Source organism: Styela clava, chromosome 5, assembly GCF_964204865.1.
Source record: "Styela clava chromosome 5, kaStyClav1.hap1.2, whole genome shotgun sequence".
NCBI classification, from domain to species: Eukaryota; Metazoa; Chordata; class Ascidiacea; order Stolidobranchia; family Styelidae; genus Styela; species Styela clava.
Window position 1 is genome coordinate 1,835,577 of NC_135254.1, and position 16,414 is coordinate 1,851,990.

The following is a 16,414-nucleotide window of genomic DNA, read 5'->3' on the forward strand; positions in this document are numbered from 1 at the left end:
CCTATTATTAAATTTATATTGTTTCGATAAACGAGTAGCTAGATATTCACTAAATTGTTGGGATATAATATAATTTAGTCTAAACGTGTCTCACGATAAATTCTGTTACGTAATAAATGTAATTTACTCCTCGAGGCTCGAGCGTATGAATAAAATTAATTCATCGCCAAACCCGCCGTTTTGTCTGTATAATGGATGTTTCCCCGGGTATAAACTTCCTTGTTCACTTTGTGACATTGGCCAATCAGCAAGATGCAAAAAAAACGTAACCATGCCCCCTTTCGCATCCGCTCAGAAACTTTTCTCACTCAGACAAATTTTCAGGTGCAGTCGTAAACATTACCTCATTTTCGCGTTTTTGAATTATATTCGTTAATTTTTACTTGTGTTTCGGAAATTTAAATATAAATCAAATAATTCAATGATCACTTTGTCTTTCTGAGAGTTTCAGTTTAAATGCAGTAATCAAAAATTAGTGTAGACTAGGCTAAAATTCTTTACCGGTACTTCTGAAAAACAGATTGTTGAATGGTATGAACTATGAATTAGAATGATAGTTTGAAACAAATACCCCATTTTACAGGTGACAACTCGATTAACCACTCTTAAAATAAGCACCAAATATTTTAAAATGGTTAGACTTAAAGGTGGGTTATCACGCAAAATTTTTTGTAGCAAATTTGACTCTATATATTTTATTAAGATTTTTGGCGTTTACCGTTTGCATAAAATGGACTTCGTTTGCGATACTCGAATTTTTAAAAGTAGACCCTGCCGAAATCGAACGCAAATTAGTATGTTCCGTTGATGACGTGTAACTCGTCGGCGAAACTTCGCATTAGGTCAAAGGCAATTATAGCATTCTGTGTTTTTATTTTAAACCGTGTGCTAGTTCTATTGGGCGGTGCATTAGGAGGAAGCTAACAATACCAATACCAATATTTTTAAATATTATTATTGCATTATGAGAAATAGCAGTAAACTCAACTAATCGAGGTCAAGACGTACTCGAGTTCTGTGCCGGACCTTTTGCTGCAATATATTTTCTAGTGAAAAAGCGCATACCAGGCCATTTTTTTGTCTCAAATGATCAAGATTGTATAATTGATGTGTGTTTACTCTGCTTATCTAATTCTATAACTAGTCGGTATATATAGACTATACCGGTATATGCGCAAACACTACCGTAACGTATGGGATGTGTAGTTGGTGGTTACAGCAGATTTCACAATGATGAATCTGTCTTGAAGCAGGAAACAAGGAGAAAACTATGGATACAAGTTTCGCAAGTGACCTCTTCTGATGTCTCTCCGTGAAACTAAAAGAAGACCTCTAAGGATCGTTTCAACCATAAAATTATGTTGGAACCCATGCAAACTCTTGCCCACAGCCCGAAACAACAATACCTCACGCAGTTATTCAAATCAGTTTTTATTTATTTTCAACATTTTATTACAAGTTTTCATCATATGTAATTCATTCATGCCAATAAATGTGTTGTCACGAATCTCCATTAGTTGATCGATAACAGCTGGACTGTGTTGTGAATAGATGTGTGCACTGGAAAACAAAGTATACGAATTAAATTGATAGAACTGACATAAAAAAAAAGATCATGATAATATCACCAGACAGTTTAGTAAAGTTCAACATATAACAGTGTTTTGTTGCATAATAATGTGAAATGAATATATATAAAAAATCTAAATCATTATTGGGATTCCACGTTTATCTGGTAGTAGACTATGACTCTTTTGGTAAATGTACAAATTGCCAATTTGTATTTGGTTCATACAAAAGTGTGACTGGGTATCCTCATGCTTTGACTAGATATTTCATCAAACAGTCGATAAACGAAATAAAGTGGTAAATACTTACTCTAGGATCAGTTCTTCAAAGCCTTCTGACCGGCGGTCAGTACCGGTAGGCCTACGATCATTACATAAAACGCCGTGGCTTGATCCCCTCACATTCAAGACTTTTTATGCATTAACATTTATGTTTACCAATACATTATTGTTTCAATCTTTGTTAAACTACGCGATGAGAAACTGGATTTAAACGCCAAAAACAGAGGTTGAACACCTTACTCGCTAATGTCGAGGGAGCTAATTTCTGAAATGAGTTCTCATTACTACGTCTTCAAAGGCCGTTTCCGAATCTGGGTCGATTTTCGTTAAGGGGGGTTTTAAAAATTCATAAGTAGAAAACTAAGTCCACTTTATGCAAGCGGTAAACGTTAAAAATCTTAAAAAAATATATAGAATCAAATTTTCCACAAAATATTCGCGTGATTTAAGTAAAGGAAGATATCGCACACTTTGGGAATCACTGGCTCTGGCCCACCTCTCCATGCACCCAATTCTGGCAACTTTGGTTATGCATTTTTGGCAATTGACTCCAACTATAATCAGCTTGACAATATTTTTTTCATAAAAGTTTATCTTTACTGTTCACCCCCATTTATAGAATCTATCAATTCGGCAGTGGCAAACAATATAAATTTATTAATATGGTGTGGCCAGTGATTTTTATTTATTTATTCATTTTTTTTTAATTACCAGTATGTAATTTATCATGTTCTTCTTACTTTAAAACTTCTGTATGGTTGTGTATGTGGGTGCGTGTGAGCATTTGTGAACTACTTTAGGTGACTGAACACAAACCACTTCTTCTTGGCAAAACCTTCCATCTTATATACATTCTGTACGTTTTTAAACCTTATCTAAGGTTTTGTTTGCTCTCCTGATATCATAATCAGTTTTTATTTATTTAGGGAGTCGAAATAACTTGTACGAAAAACGGGAACGACGCGAATTGCCCTAAAAAGCGGGAACGACGCGAAATAGCCAATTTCAAATTGCGGGAACTACGGGAAATTCCACAACGCGGGAATGACAGTAAGTTGCTTTAATGTACGGGAAATATGCATTAGAGTATGTGTGGGGTAAATTTGCAATGAAAAGCGGAAGCAACGGAAAGTTTATACTTGAGTGTTGTGTATGTACGGGACAATTACACTAAAATATATATTTCCCGTATCTTAAAGTTCATTTTCCCGGCATTCCCGCTTTTTGTAACATTTTCCCGCTTATTAGTAAAATTTCCCGTAGTTGAAATTTTGTGTAGTTCCCGCAATTTGACATTGGCTATTTGCCGTCGTTCCCACTTTTTGGTGCATTTCCCGTCGTTCCCGCATTTTAGATAAATTTCCACGTACATACACCCCCAAGCGTATATTTACCATTGCTTTTGCTTTCTAGAACAATTTCCCCTAAACATACTTCAAAATGAATATTTCCCGTCCCTGAAAGCAATATCTCGTCATTCTCGATTTTTGTGAAATTTCTTGCTTTTTAGTGAAATTTCCCGTAGTTTCCGTCATTCCCGCATTTTAGTTTTTGCAATTTCCCGTTGCAATATGATGATTCACTTACTTGATTAAAACTTAAATCCCCGAAACACAACTAAAAACTAACGAATAGCATTCAAAATCGCAAAATGAGGTATTGTTTACAACCAAGACTGAAAAGTCTCGAGTGTCTTAACGGTTGCGAAAAGGTATATTGTTACGTCACTTGTTCGCATCTTGCTGATTGGCTAATGTAACAAAATGGAAGAGGAAGGCGATTCTTGGAAAACGCCCCTTGGAAAAATATTTTGCCTCTTTTCGTGTTATTGCGGGCCAGATGAAAGGTCGGTTTGGGGATCCCTGGTGTAATTGAAAGTGTAATTGAGCCCAAATTTTAGCAAATTACATTTACAATTACACAGACTGAAAATGCCTCAATTACATTACAAATTACATGAAAAACTGTAATTAATTACATCAATTACAAATCACAATTGATCCAACTCTGGTATATACTGCTAATTATGGTGCTCTGTCAGCGGCTTTGGGGTCGTTTGGTTAAATCATGTAGGGATAAGATAAGTTTATTTCGACTCTATAATCAGCAAAAAGGCGATAAAATGGTTAATAAAAACAAATAAATAAAAACTGATTATAAAATCAGGAGAGTGAACAAAACTTTGGATAAGGTTTAAAACGGACAGAATATAAGATGGAAGGTATTGCCAAAAAGAAGTGGTACGTGTTCACTCACCTAAAACTATTGAATCAAATCATTCACACTCACACACACACACACACAACCATAGTGCATTAATAAAATTAAAAAAAAGAGAAGCTTTAGTTAAATTATATGGTAAAAAAAAATAAACACATAAAAAAGAAATTAGATTAAAAGATGAAATGTAAAAAAAAATAATATGAATTGTTTGCCACATTGTTTTAGTAATTTTATAAAATTCCCAAACAAGAGTGAACAGTATTTAATATGAGGACAAAAAAAATGACTTTGCCAGGCTGATGAATAATTGAAGTCAAATGCCGAATTGCCCAGCCAAAGTTGATAAAGGGTTTGATGTAGTTTTGTACCTGCTAGTGGGCGTAGCAACTTTTATTTACGTGTCAATCCTAACCTCACTTGGCCATTCCATCGGAAAATTACTCGGTCACTACGACGTCACAGTGACATATTAGAGCCCTTCAACATATACGAACTGTCATCCAAGACGCCGCCGTCTGCGCACCTAAAATCGAACAGCTATTCCTCTCGTGTTCTTGTCGCATCAATCCCAGTATGAGAGAGATCACTGACGATAATTGGATACAGCAAAACTATCATTTGTATAAATCCGATTTGGCAATGGATTTAAATTTGGCAAAAAAAAAAATTCTTCATCGTCGGCAACGGTGCCATTTTGAGCGATTGTACATATATTTGGCAAGCTCTATAACGTGATTGTGAACTTGTAGTGACTTAATTTTTGGAGAGGGTAGTCTGTTAGGGGTTAGGATTGACATGAGAAATTTTTTTTATGCTATGCCCACTACCACTAGAAGTATGTTAGGTACGAATCTACACGATACCCAGGATTGCTAGACTCGTCACTGCTGTATGGTGGTTCACGTAACTGATGGTCTGTTACGAACTGGTACGGTAACCATGTAAGGGAGGCCATGGTGCACCATATCATTTTGCAGTCTAATCGATTCTCATACTTTCCTGGATCGATATGTAAATCATATACAATCATACATTGTAATAACATTGTAACCCTTTTTCATTCCTCTGGATATACAGATATAATACAGCATATTTGGTAATAAAATCTTTACTAGTCGGGTATCTGGTTCATCCTCATTAGCTATGGCTGCAAAGAAGGGGGAAGTCATATACAGGCGACCTAAGATTGGATTTGAGGATCTTGACCCAGAAAGTTGGACGGATTTAGCGATCTGTGATGCTTATGATAAAGCTGTAAATAACGAGACCTTGGTAAAAAAGGAGGCAAGCGATGGACGTTCCATCAGAACAAAAACGACATGGAATGGACTTGAACCAGATTCCGGAGATGCAAATGACCGAAACATTGTTTGGACAAGAGGGGCTAACCTTGATGGTAGTATAAAACCTAATAAAAATAATCCAATGTTTAGTTCTGATCAGGTCAAAAATGAACCTGATATGGTTTGGAAAGTAGGTGATGAATGTGTAGGTTTATATTATGAAGACGGGCTATACTACGACTGCACTATAATCTCTATCAACAAAAAGGCAGGTACTTGTGTTGTAGAATTCACGGGGTACGGTAATCGAGAGACTGTTGAATTAACAGACCTACATGACGCAGAGAAATGGAATAATGAAATGTCAGCTGGGGGTAATAATTCTGCAAAAGATTCCGGTACGTCCACGAATTCTAGTTCTTTTTACACAAGCAACACAACGTCGTCAAGTACTGAAGGAACGTCTTCTGATGTGACGCAAGATATTTATAAAAGTAGAGGAAACAGGAAAAAACATTCTGAAAAAAGGAAAACACATGATAATTCCCAACCTTTTCAAAACATGAGGAATATAGCGCCACCTAGTTTTACTACAGACTCAATATTTGCGATGCCTCCCCAAATTTTCCCCACAGGACATTTTCCCTCCTTCGGTCCCTTTCCTAGCACCCAGCCACCAAAATTATCCAAATTTCGTGATCTTAGTGATGACGCGTTATCTTCAATGCTTATGTCATGGTATATGGCTGGCTATCACACAGGTTATTATCAAGGTGTGAACTCTAATCTTTCAAGAAAAAAGAGGAATAAATAAAAAAAATTCGGGGTACCCCCGAGGTATGTGAACCAAGATGGCGGACACCGGAACGTAGTGTGTGTACCCGGTTAGGGTTAGGCCATAATTTCAGGTAGCAATACTACGGGAGTCACTTGGCTAGTCCCCGAACTCGTAATAAGACTAAAACAGGGAAAATTGTAATCAAATTATGGCCTAACCCTAACCTGGTACACATACTACGTTCCTGTGTCTGCCATCTTGGTCCACATACTTCGAAAGTACCAATTTCAGTGTATTGTGTGTCGCAATGTCCCAGTGGTTTGTTTTATTGTTGGACTTATTAACTTTGGCAAAAATCTGTTAAAAACTTGTATGAAAAAAATTGTTTTGAGTGCCTACACAAGCTTAAATTTTGTTTTATTGAGTACGTATGCATGTTTATTTGCCTTAAAAATGTAAAATTCTCTTCATAATAATTAAACAGTATACCATTATTGGCTTTTTATAATTACACTTAAATAATATTAAAATATTTGGTGAAAAGTGCGATATTTTGTAGAAAAACTCTGCCAATGCTCAAAATAAGAAAATTAGTCCTTAACCAGTTAGAGTTAGGAATGCAGATTGTGAGTGTTTTTCTCAAATCCCATATTTTTGCATTATTAGTGGGGCTTTGTACAAAAGATTCCACTTTATGGGGCTCCACTATTAATAAAACAGGTATTTCAATAGTGAAGAGCTAGTAACAGGGTCTACAAGTGTTTGTTGAGAGTCTTTCAAAGGATATCACTGATGTATACTATGCAGTGATTCGCCTATGTTTTATATTGAAGTTTTTTTTATATGGTGTATTCCAGCGTTTCTCATACTTTTGGTGCTCCCGTAGTATTCGTACCAAGATGGCGCACAACCTGAACATGCTATGTGTACCAGGTTAGCGTTAGCAGGTTGTGCGCCATCTTGGTATGAATACTACGAAAGCTCTGTACTTTTTTGGTCTAAAGCAGGGGTGCACAACACGGAGCCCGCGTGCCAAGTTTGGCATGCCATACGCTCAAACGTGGCACGCGGAGGGTTTTGTAAAAAAAAAAATTAATTATGATATACATTAAAATAACACGTTTATATTAAAATCAGCAATATTTCAGGACATTAAATTGTTTCAATAAATAGATATCCGTTATTATGTATTATTATTGCAATTTGTTTGTTTTGCGGGAGTTAATTTACAATACCACAATTGTGCGTGGCACGCGACAAGATTATTTGGAAAAATTGGGCACGTATCCTCATTCGAGTTGTGCACCCCTGGTCTAAAGCACCTACGCTTTTTTATCTCCCCTCGTGGAACATTGAGAAATTTGACAGTAAAATTGGTGGGTGGTTTCAAAAAAATGTAACGTATGGTAAAATTATACAGTTTGCTATAAAGAATTAAAAAATTAGGCCGATGGTTAACGATATTGAACAATTAATGAAAAAACCATGCTTTCTAGGCTGTCACAAGGCCTGTCTGCATGTTTACATAGTGAGGCCTGTTTGTCACAAATTGGGAGACAAATTTACGAATTACAATTTCAACCTCTATTCTTCATAACACTTTGAAGAAGCTCGTGGAATAGCAGTGTTTCGAGGAACACAGTTTAGTAACCGCTTGTCTATTTAGTAGACAAATGTTCAAGTACAACAGCCATTTATTTGTATGAATCTTTTTTATAATGATTTTTTCAATTATGACAGCTGGTATAAGGTTAGTCTTGTATAAATAGTTTGGATATCCCTGATTTGGTAAATAGCCTACAGAATATCTTCAAATATGCCAAAAACGAGAAATCAAACTAAAAAATCGAAAGAGGAGCAAAAAGCCAATCTTTCAGAGGATGTAGAGTCTGAGGGAAATAACCAAGACGAACATTCTACAGGTTTGTGATGGTTTGCTTTTGAAGTGAATTAATGACTCCATGGTGTGGCTCATCGTGCTAAGTGTTAGGATTATGCTCGCTACGGCACCTCTGATTACCCTGCGTGGGTTCGAATCCCATGCAGGGATATTTATGTGCGAAAGGACTGCTGGACCGAGCTTTAAGTTAAGTCGGTTTGAATTTCAAAAATTTGCTCAGATGTAACGAATATTATGCTGGAATTGCTCAAGAGCTGTATTCCTGAAATGGTGGAGCGCGCCCCTACAAGGTGGGCGTGGCCAATTTTCTGAGGGGGCGTGAAGCTAATTGAAAATAAAAATATGTGTTAGATTTGATCTTGCCCGTCTAATTTTGGATATTTACATTTCTTATATAGTCAGCCAAAATTGACTGCACTAATATAAATCACAAATTTTGCTTGTTTTTAAAAGTTCATTATCTACGTCTCATCCACATATTTTCAGCGTGTTTTTTGAATAAATGTACTTTCACTTTAATATCTGTTATTTGTAGATTATTGTAAGCTAGTTATTTTTGAGGTGGGGCGCGAGACTTCTAAAAATGGGGTGCGGCCTTAAAAAGTTAGAGAACCGCTGCACTAGATTATCTTCCTCATCACAGAATACTAAAATAAGATTCGTTTTATTGTAGATTCTTGCATTTGAAAAAACAATCACCATTTTTTTTTTTTTACAATTTCAGATGGAGGAAATTGGCAGCCTGATGACTCACTTCCGAATGAGCTGGAAGGTGCGGAAAATGCTGATGTTTCAGAAATGCGAGACAAAGAAAATGAATTAACGCTCAATAATTCAGGCGGTTCTGATCATGGCTCCGAAGATCTGAATGGATCAGACACTACTGGTGCGACTCTCGGTTCACCCCAAATCATTCTGAGACAACGCCCGAAAATAGAAACCACTGGGGAATCTGACGGAGAAGCCACAGGAGAATCATTCAATAATAAGGAAAAATCGCCTGACCGACCACCTTTAAAGTCGAAAGCTAAACTAAGTTTAATCAAACAATTTTTAATCATCCTGACGGGGATCCTTGCAATTTTCTTCTTCTATACTATAGTTATGCAAGTAGGAACCGAACAGCATGAAGAAACGGTCCTCGAAAAATTCACGACCAGAATCGAGGGTTTGAGATCGCAGAGTACCCAAGATAAGAAGTTATGGAGGATTGTCAGGTGGGTTTTATAGATGGGGGACACGGTGTCACTATGGAGTAAGAGCGGATGAATCGAAACCGCAGTTTCTGTTTTGGGGAATCCCCTAACTTTTGATCGATAAGTTTCGGTCTTCGACCGATATTCTCGTTCATGCATTAGGCGCATCTGGACTATAAGACACAGTGGTTTGCATAAGCAGTATTGGTTTCGATTGTAGGCAATAAAGCATGAGGCACTACCTGATTCATAACTTAGCCGCACCGGCTTATAGAGTGCATCATCTATTTTTGAAAAAAAGGGGATTTGAAGTGAGTGTGCCTTGTGATCCGTAGAATACGGTATCATGATTTACATCTTTATAGTTATATTGTAACAAATCTTGTTTTATCTGGAGAACTTGATTATGGTTTAACAAAAGTTTAATATTACACTTTCTATGTCATGAAAGTGTTATTCACATAAATTGAGATGGTTACTCTTCTGCATTCAGGTCCAGCATGAAGGAACATATAATAGATGACAACCCGTCCCAGCCAAGTGTCTTGATGTTACTTTCAACAAAGGAATCTGCAGAATCGAGAGAGGAATTAGCAAAACAGATTGCTGAAGCTTATTCAATCCGATGTCAGAACTCTGATGTTATCACGGTGAGATTTTTCAAGGCTTATTCATTCTTAAATTTTATTTTTGTGCTTGCAATGTTCCAACCAGCTAATATATGAATCTTTTAGCGGCAACAAGAAGTCCCTACAATCCTCTTGTACATAAATACCTTGTAGCACATTGCTTCAATATCAATGGATAAGGCGAGTAACCCCCCCCCCCTCTTCTGAAAACTAAAAAAACGCATATCTCTGTATCGTACATATCAATTTTTGTAGCCTGACCTGACCCTCAAGACTCCTGAAAACCAACGTTTGACCCTCTTTGAAAATTCTCTGACCTCTGACCCTCTTTGAAAATTCTCTGACCTCTGACCCTCTTTGAAAATTCTCTGACCTCTGACCCTCTTTGAAAATTCTATGACCTCTGACCCTATTTGAAAATTCTCTGACCTCTGACCCTCTTTGAAAATTCTTTGCAATAGATTCTTGTATTGGCCCTTGTGGGGGGCTCCCGAAGTATGCGAACCAAGATGGCGGACATCGGAATGTAATATGTGTACTAGGTTAGGGTTAGGCCATAAATTTAGGTATAAATACTACGGGAGGCTCTTGGCTAGTCTTCGAACTGATAATAGGACTAAAATAAGGAAAATTGGAAAAAAATTATCGCCTAACCCTAACCTGTTACCCATGTTACGTTCCGATGTCCGCCATCTTGGTTCGCATACTTCAGGAGCACCGGCCCTTGTTCAGAGTGGAAGACATGAACAAGAGTCGTATAACGAAATTGACAGATTACGATTCAACTTTTAAAATCATCTCATTACTTATCGATCTTGATAGGTAAGTATATTAATAGGTATTTGTTAGTTTGTTTGTCCGATAGCCACCTTCGTATGTTACGCGATATCTCATGAAAGCGAGGCTGAATCTGCTCCAAATTTTTATGTTCATTCATCATATCTCGGACCAGAAGCCCTAAGATTTGGGATGAAATATGTTGTATATTTAGCGAATTATTAATAATTAGTGATGGGGCGCTGATCCGATCGCTGTCTAGTTTTGCGTTTACCCTGAAAAATTACTCTAAAATATTAATCTTTGATACAGGTTCGTGGATCGGAGTACGCGGGGATGAACCATGACGAGGCAAAAGAAAAAGTTGACGATGTCATCACTTCAGGATTCCTGGCGAATTCGTGTGCTGTCGTTATTTCAAATTTTGAAAAATTACCACCGGCCACTACCAAAGTTTTCTACCAATTTTGTGAAAATGATCTCGCTCCGTTCAAAAAAGTTGCTGTGATATTCACGCTTGAGGTATGTCTTGATTCTCGACTGGGTCTCGTAATAGTGTTTTAACCCTTTCACTACCCTCGGGACATGAACGTCTCGAAAATTGTCTTTGACTACCAAGCTTGAATATTTGTGCTGAAAAATCATTGCGATGGGACAAGGTGGTATTCTACAAGCATAGCAGGCTTATATTCATCCGCCAGCATGTTTGGCACTGCAGTCAGAAATTTTCAGATGGTTGGTATGATAGATTTCTGTTGTTCAATCTCACTGCGACAATTTAATCCCAAGAATAATTAACGTTGACACACACAGGCTCGGCGGTGTGGCGCATCGTGCTAGGCGTTAGGAATACGCTCGCCACCGCATCTCTGATTACTCTTTGTGGGTTCGCAGGTTCGAATCCCATGCGGGGATGATCAGGTGCGAGAGGATTGTTGGACTCCTCGCCGCCGTAGGGTGGTTTATGTAACCGCTGGTCAGTTACGGCTTCCTCCACCATCAAGTGAAAATATACTCGCCTCCAACTTACAGACCTTGTTTTGAGCAGCCTAGCCGATCCAAGATAATATTTTGATACTCCCGAAGTATGTGAACCAAGATGGCGGTCACAGGAACATGTATGTGTACCAGGTTAGGATTAGGCCATAGTTTTAGGTGCAAATTGTGCGGGAGTCACTTGGCTAGACCCCGAACCCATAATAGAACTAAAATATGAAAAATTGAAATAAAGATATGCCTAACCTGGTACACATACTACGTTCCAGTGTCCGCCATCTTGGTTCACATACTTCGGGAGTACCAATATTTCTTTTCTATCTTTTTGGGTTCAATATACCGACACTGATTTCTTTTTTTCAATTTCAGATTGAACCTGGGGAATGGGACCCAAATGGAACTCTACTGACACCTGGAGTCCCCCCAGAACCTCGTCTTTGGGACTCAATCGCTGATGCGTACTTGTACCACTCGCTCGAGACCCGTGACGATACCGGCATCATGAAAAAAGACATGATTGGTGGATTGCTATCGAGAATAACTCCTGGTGTAGTTTGGGTCAAGTGAAACCTTGTTGAGTTTGGACTAAAAGTGGCGTCTGTTTGATCATTTTGGACACAAAATGGTGTCGTTTATCTTATGCAATAAGTATAATTGATGTTGATTTTCCAAAGTTCAATCTCTTTGCAATCATTTTGCAACAAAATTCACAATTTAGGATAGAAATCATAAGTGATTCAAGAGTCTTGCTGTACTATAACACAAATATATTTCTGTAACGTTTCACGTGACCAAGGTCAGACATACATTCATCTAGTTATATTTCGGTATTGTTTTATCTGACCTTGTTACAGTAATACAGCTGTGTTAGTGTGCAGTAAGATTCTTGAATCACTTAGGATTGTTATCTCTACTCTTGCTACAGCATCCTTGCATTATATGCATACGGATCCGCCGGCACAAAAGCCTAGAAGAAGAAAAAGTAGTGAGCCCCGCAGAGACCGATTCATCAGGATAGAAAATTAATATTTATAGCTCCTGGCAGGGATGGCCATTTCCGAATACTAAACTATTCCGAATACATTCTAAAATAATGTTTTCGAATCTGGAATTCCGAATACATTCTAAAATCGAAAATAACACATTTTTGTTTAGTTTATTAAAACCCAGTAAATTAGGAAATAAGCTTCAATAAAAATATCAGAATAAAGCCACAAACCAACAATATATGTACACAAGATAATTGATAGTTTATAGCTATTAATAAAAAGTAATAGCAACTTGTGACACAGTCAGTTTATTAAAATTATTCACTTTGTACAAATGACCATATGAAAAGATAGCCAAGGAGTTGTCTGACGCTTGCTATCATTGGTACCATGATATTATGATAATAGTCAAGTCTGTTGACAAAAATACTACTTGTATTCAGATAATTGTGTATATTTTCTGAGAGTAATAAATTTATTGGCAATACAGCCAACAACAATCGAAAATCCATTTTGCCTTTAAAAATTCTAATATTTAAGCATAGAGTATTCTACTACCTACCAGTATATTTGTATATTAATTTATGTGAACCATATTTTTATTATGTGTAACATATTTTTGTGTTTGAAATTAGAAATAAATTAGTAGAGGATAAATGACCACCACTGCCAGCCGCGCAGCCAGGATTTTCGAAATCGGAAATTCCCATTGCCGCCTGTAACACCCAAAGTGACTTTGGTAACACCCACCGCGATTCCGCGCTCGTTAAAAGAGCCGTCTTTTCAGCGTATAATGATCATCTGTTACGTAAAATATTCAATCCATGACAACTACGAGTTACTAAAATATCTTTATATATTAATTTAATGTGTCCAACGGAACTCGCGGTTGCTTCTTCTTACGTCAAAAAAAAAACATTACTATTCGGTCCACGGCGATCTGTGACCTAAAAGTACGAGATAAACTGCCTGATGTATTTAATTTTAATACGTATTTTTGCAATCTTGCCAATTCGTTATCGCCGTTAGAAAAATCTCAAATAATGATATAAAATCCTGTTAAGTGTAGAGTATAATTCATTTCATACAATGAATATACATATAAAGCTTAGTAGTAAATTAAAAATACATATTCATCGCCGCGATTATGCCACCTGTTAAAAGAGTCGACTTTTACAACAAATAATATAACAATATATTTTTCTGTTGTGCAAAGTGATGAATTCGTGACCGATATAGGCATATTTAAAATGTCTTGCTTCATTATTAATTTAATTGTCTTCAATTTACCCTGCGGTTGCGTCGACAAAATAAAATCCTCACCACTCTTATATACCATTGCAATCCGCGGTCATAAAAATAAAAACGTGTGGTAAACTGCCCGATTAAATAATGTTTTGATCCGTATTTTGCGAATTTGGCAAATATTTAGATGTACTTGTAATCGAAATACCGCCACTCTAATTATTTTTAGATAAAACCGTTCGAAAAATCCGTAAATCTTCTGTAACATCTCGGAGTGAAATTTATTTCATCAAAATAAAATTGATTAAATTTACTTTGAAAATATTCGACGGCAATTTAAAGTAATGGATAATCAGGCAAATCCCGCCCTCAATTCGTGACGATATGTTTCTAAACGCCGACCAAACATAATGTGTGCCAGAGGCACACGAAATTCTGCAATTTTCACTGCCTAGAAAAGGGTTTTTCAAATTTTCGCCGGCCTCAATAAAACTTATATTGTTTACGGTTTTATTTTCAGTATTTTAAATTGCCGCTTTTCAATCAAAATTTGCGTTGTCTTTAGAAACTCGCCGCCGATGAACGTATTTACCAGATTCACAATTCCGTGCGCGTACAAAAATAAAATAATTGTCTTCGTTACGTGGAACAAATTTGTGGAAAATTTTCGTTTTAGAGAAAATAACACAAACGTAAAGGCGTTTACGGCCTAAATAACACGTTACGCGAATGAGTGATGAAAACAATCACGCGCAAGTTTCTATCGAGAATGTTTTCATTCATCGGAAACGTCTTGAGTGCGGCGTCGAAAATGTGTGACGTCACACAAATATCCGATATTCTTATGAACGCTAATTCCGATATTCGAATGACGAGATATTCGAATACTTTATTCGAATTGGCCATCCCTGGCTCCTGGTCCACAATGATGTGAAATCAAGGAAATCCATTTCTGAAATATTTAACATAAACTACTGTTTTTATTGTGGCGACTGGCGGTATGGTCAAAGCTTAATTACTGACTGGTATTAGAATAATGAAGAATATTTTTATTGTGTAAGTCAGGGGTGTGCAAACTGGAAACCATTCAAAATTGACACTTCTCCACAGGACACGCAAATTTTATTTGTGGGACTTATTTAGCCCGGAGGTCGTGGGTTGCGGACTCCTGTTGTATATCATTTTAATCTGTTAACTCTTAATAACTTTAATTCTGAGTCAGTATACACACCTTGTTTTGAGAAATTCTCTTCAAAAATCCAATTCTTGTACCCGGATTCGATTGTAAATTTCCCGACCCTGGGCCGCATTACAATTCATTCAGCATTTAATGTTGCAGCAGTTTAATGTTCCTGTTGTGGAGCCTTGTTCAGAGAAGAAAATAGCTTTTCAAACCTTATGAAAGGGGATTTCTCTTAGCTCAGAATTCATGCGAGAATATCGTAATAATTTGCCACTGTACTTTTGAAAACAATTTAGCAATTTTCTAGTTATTGAAACTTTTTTCATTTTTGCTGTTGATTTTTTTTCCTGTTTCTTTCAAAGCTAATGTGTTTGTAAGTAAGAACTTTAGCACAAAAAACGAAACCTGGGAAGCTGTTGTAAAATAATTAAGGGAGCGTATATTTGTGATTTTTGAAACTCTGCAACTTTTGTTGCCAAAATATGGGGTGTCCATAAAGTCCCTTTACAATTCCAACTTTATTATGAAGTCAGTTCTCAGTATATCTTAACCAGGTTTGCTATTTTTCAATCAGTTCAAGTATTTTTATTCCATTTAATACATCTGTGAGGTTTAATACAATATAAATTCTCTTTGCAATTTTGGAAAATTTTAATTTATGGACACCAAATATATTGGTAAATATTTATTCAAACTATGATTAGATACCATCTATTGTCAGATAATATATTTAAAAAATAAGCATTGTCATTTTGTATTGAAATTTCTGAAGAGCACATGTCTCACTGTAATAATTTCTGGAAATTTTTTTTTTTATTTTCAGCCTTTTGTCTTGTAACCCTTGCTATGTTAAATTGTAAAATGGAAGGTACTCCTGTAGTATGTGTACCAGGTTAGGGTTAGGCCATAATTTTATCTTGATTTTCCTTATTTTAGTTCTATTAAGAGTTCGGGGACTGTCTTTGTTAGCCAAGTGAATATACCCCCTGCCCATAGGTTCACATACTTCTGGAGCGCCAAATAGAAGACTGAAATTACCTTATCAATTTGTTTGAATTGCGATGAGTTTTGAATAAATTATACTGAATGGCAAGATGTCTGTTGTGTTTCATTGTGGGTGAGTTTCTAAGGAGGATCATGCACTCGTGTCTTGTACATTTCGTATTATTGTACTATGTTGGTTTCCAATCGGGGTTCAGGGCATTGTTACCCAAACTTTAAAGCTCGCGGCCGCTTCCAATATATTGAAATTTTCAACGACACCTGTTGAGTCTGCATTTGTCATGCAATCGAGCGAGGGGTTTATGTTTTATATCATTTTCAATAATTGTGTTTCGAATCAACTTCTACGATAGAATGTTGGGG

At 36.7% G+C, this 16,414-nt stretch overlaps 2 protein-coding genes across 2 annotated transcripts; both read left to right on the forward strand.

The window, feature by feature from the left end:
• The first annotated feature begins 5,149 nt into the window (after positions 1 to 5,149).
• Positions 5,150 to 7,874, forward strand: LOC120344289 (uncharacterized). Its single transcript, XM_039413425.2, has one exon. It carries the CDS (start codon positions 5,217 to 5,219, stop codon positions 6,168 to 6,170), a length of 954 nt encoding a protein of 317 aa, XP_039269359.2. The 5' UTR covers positions 5,150 to 5,216; the 3' UTR covers positions 6,171 to 7,874.
• A 39-nt stretch (positions 7,875 to 7,913) lies between these two features.
• LOC120344851 (torsin-1A-interacting protein 1-like) lies at positions 7,914 to 16,142 on the forward strand. Its single transcript, XM_039414167.2, has 5 exons — positions 7,914 to 8,056; positions 8,759 to 9,251; positions 9,724 to 9,880; positions 10,949 to 11,158; positions 12,002 to 16,142. Exons 1-5 carry the CDS (start codon positions 7,951 to 7,953, stop codon positions 12,197 to 12,199), a joined length of 1,164 nt encoding a protein of 387 aa, XP_039270101.2. The 5' UTR covers positions 7,914 to 7,950; the 3' UTR covers positions 12,200 to 16,142.
• Positions 16,143 to 16,414: the final 272 nt, after the last annotated feature.

Coding starts and splice junctions, on each gene's coding strand:
- LOC120344289 (XM_039413425.2), top strand. CDS start 5,217: ATGGCTGCAAAGAAGGGGGAAGTCATATACAGGCGACCTAAGATTGGA.
- LOC120344851 (XM_039414167.2), top strand. CDS start 7,951: ATGCCAAAAACGAGAAATCAAACTAAAAAATCGAAAGAGGAGCAAAAA. Junction 8,057..8,758: donor CCAAGACGAACATTCTACAG/GTTTGTGATGGT, acceptor TTACAATTTCAG/ATGGAGGAAATTGGCAGCCT. Junction 11,159..12,001: donor CTGTGATATTCACGCTTGAG/GTATGTCTTGAT, acceptor TTTCAATTTCAG/ATTGAACCTGGGGAATGGGA.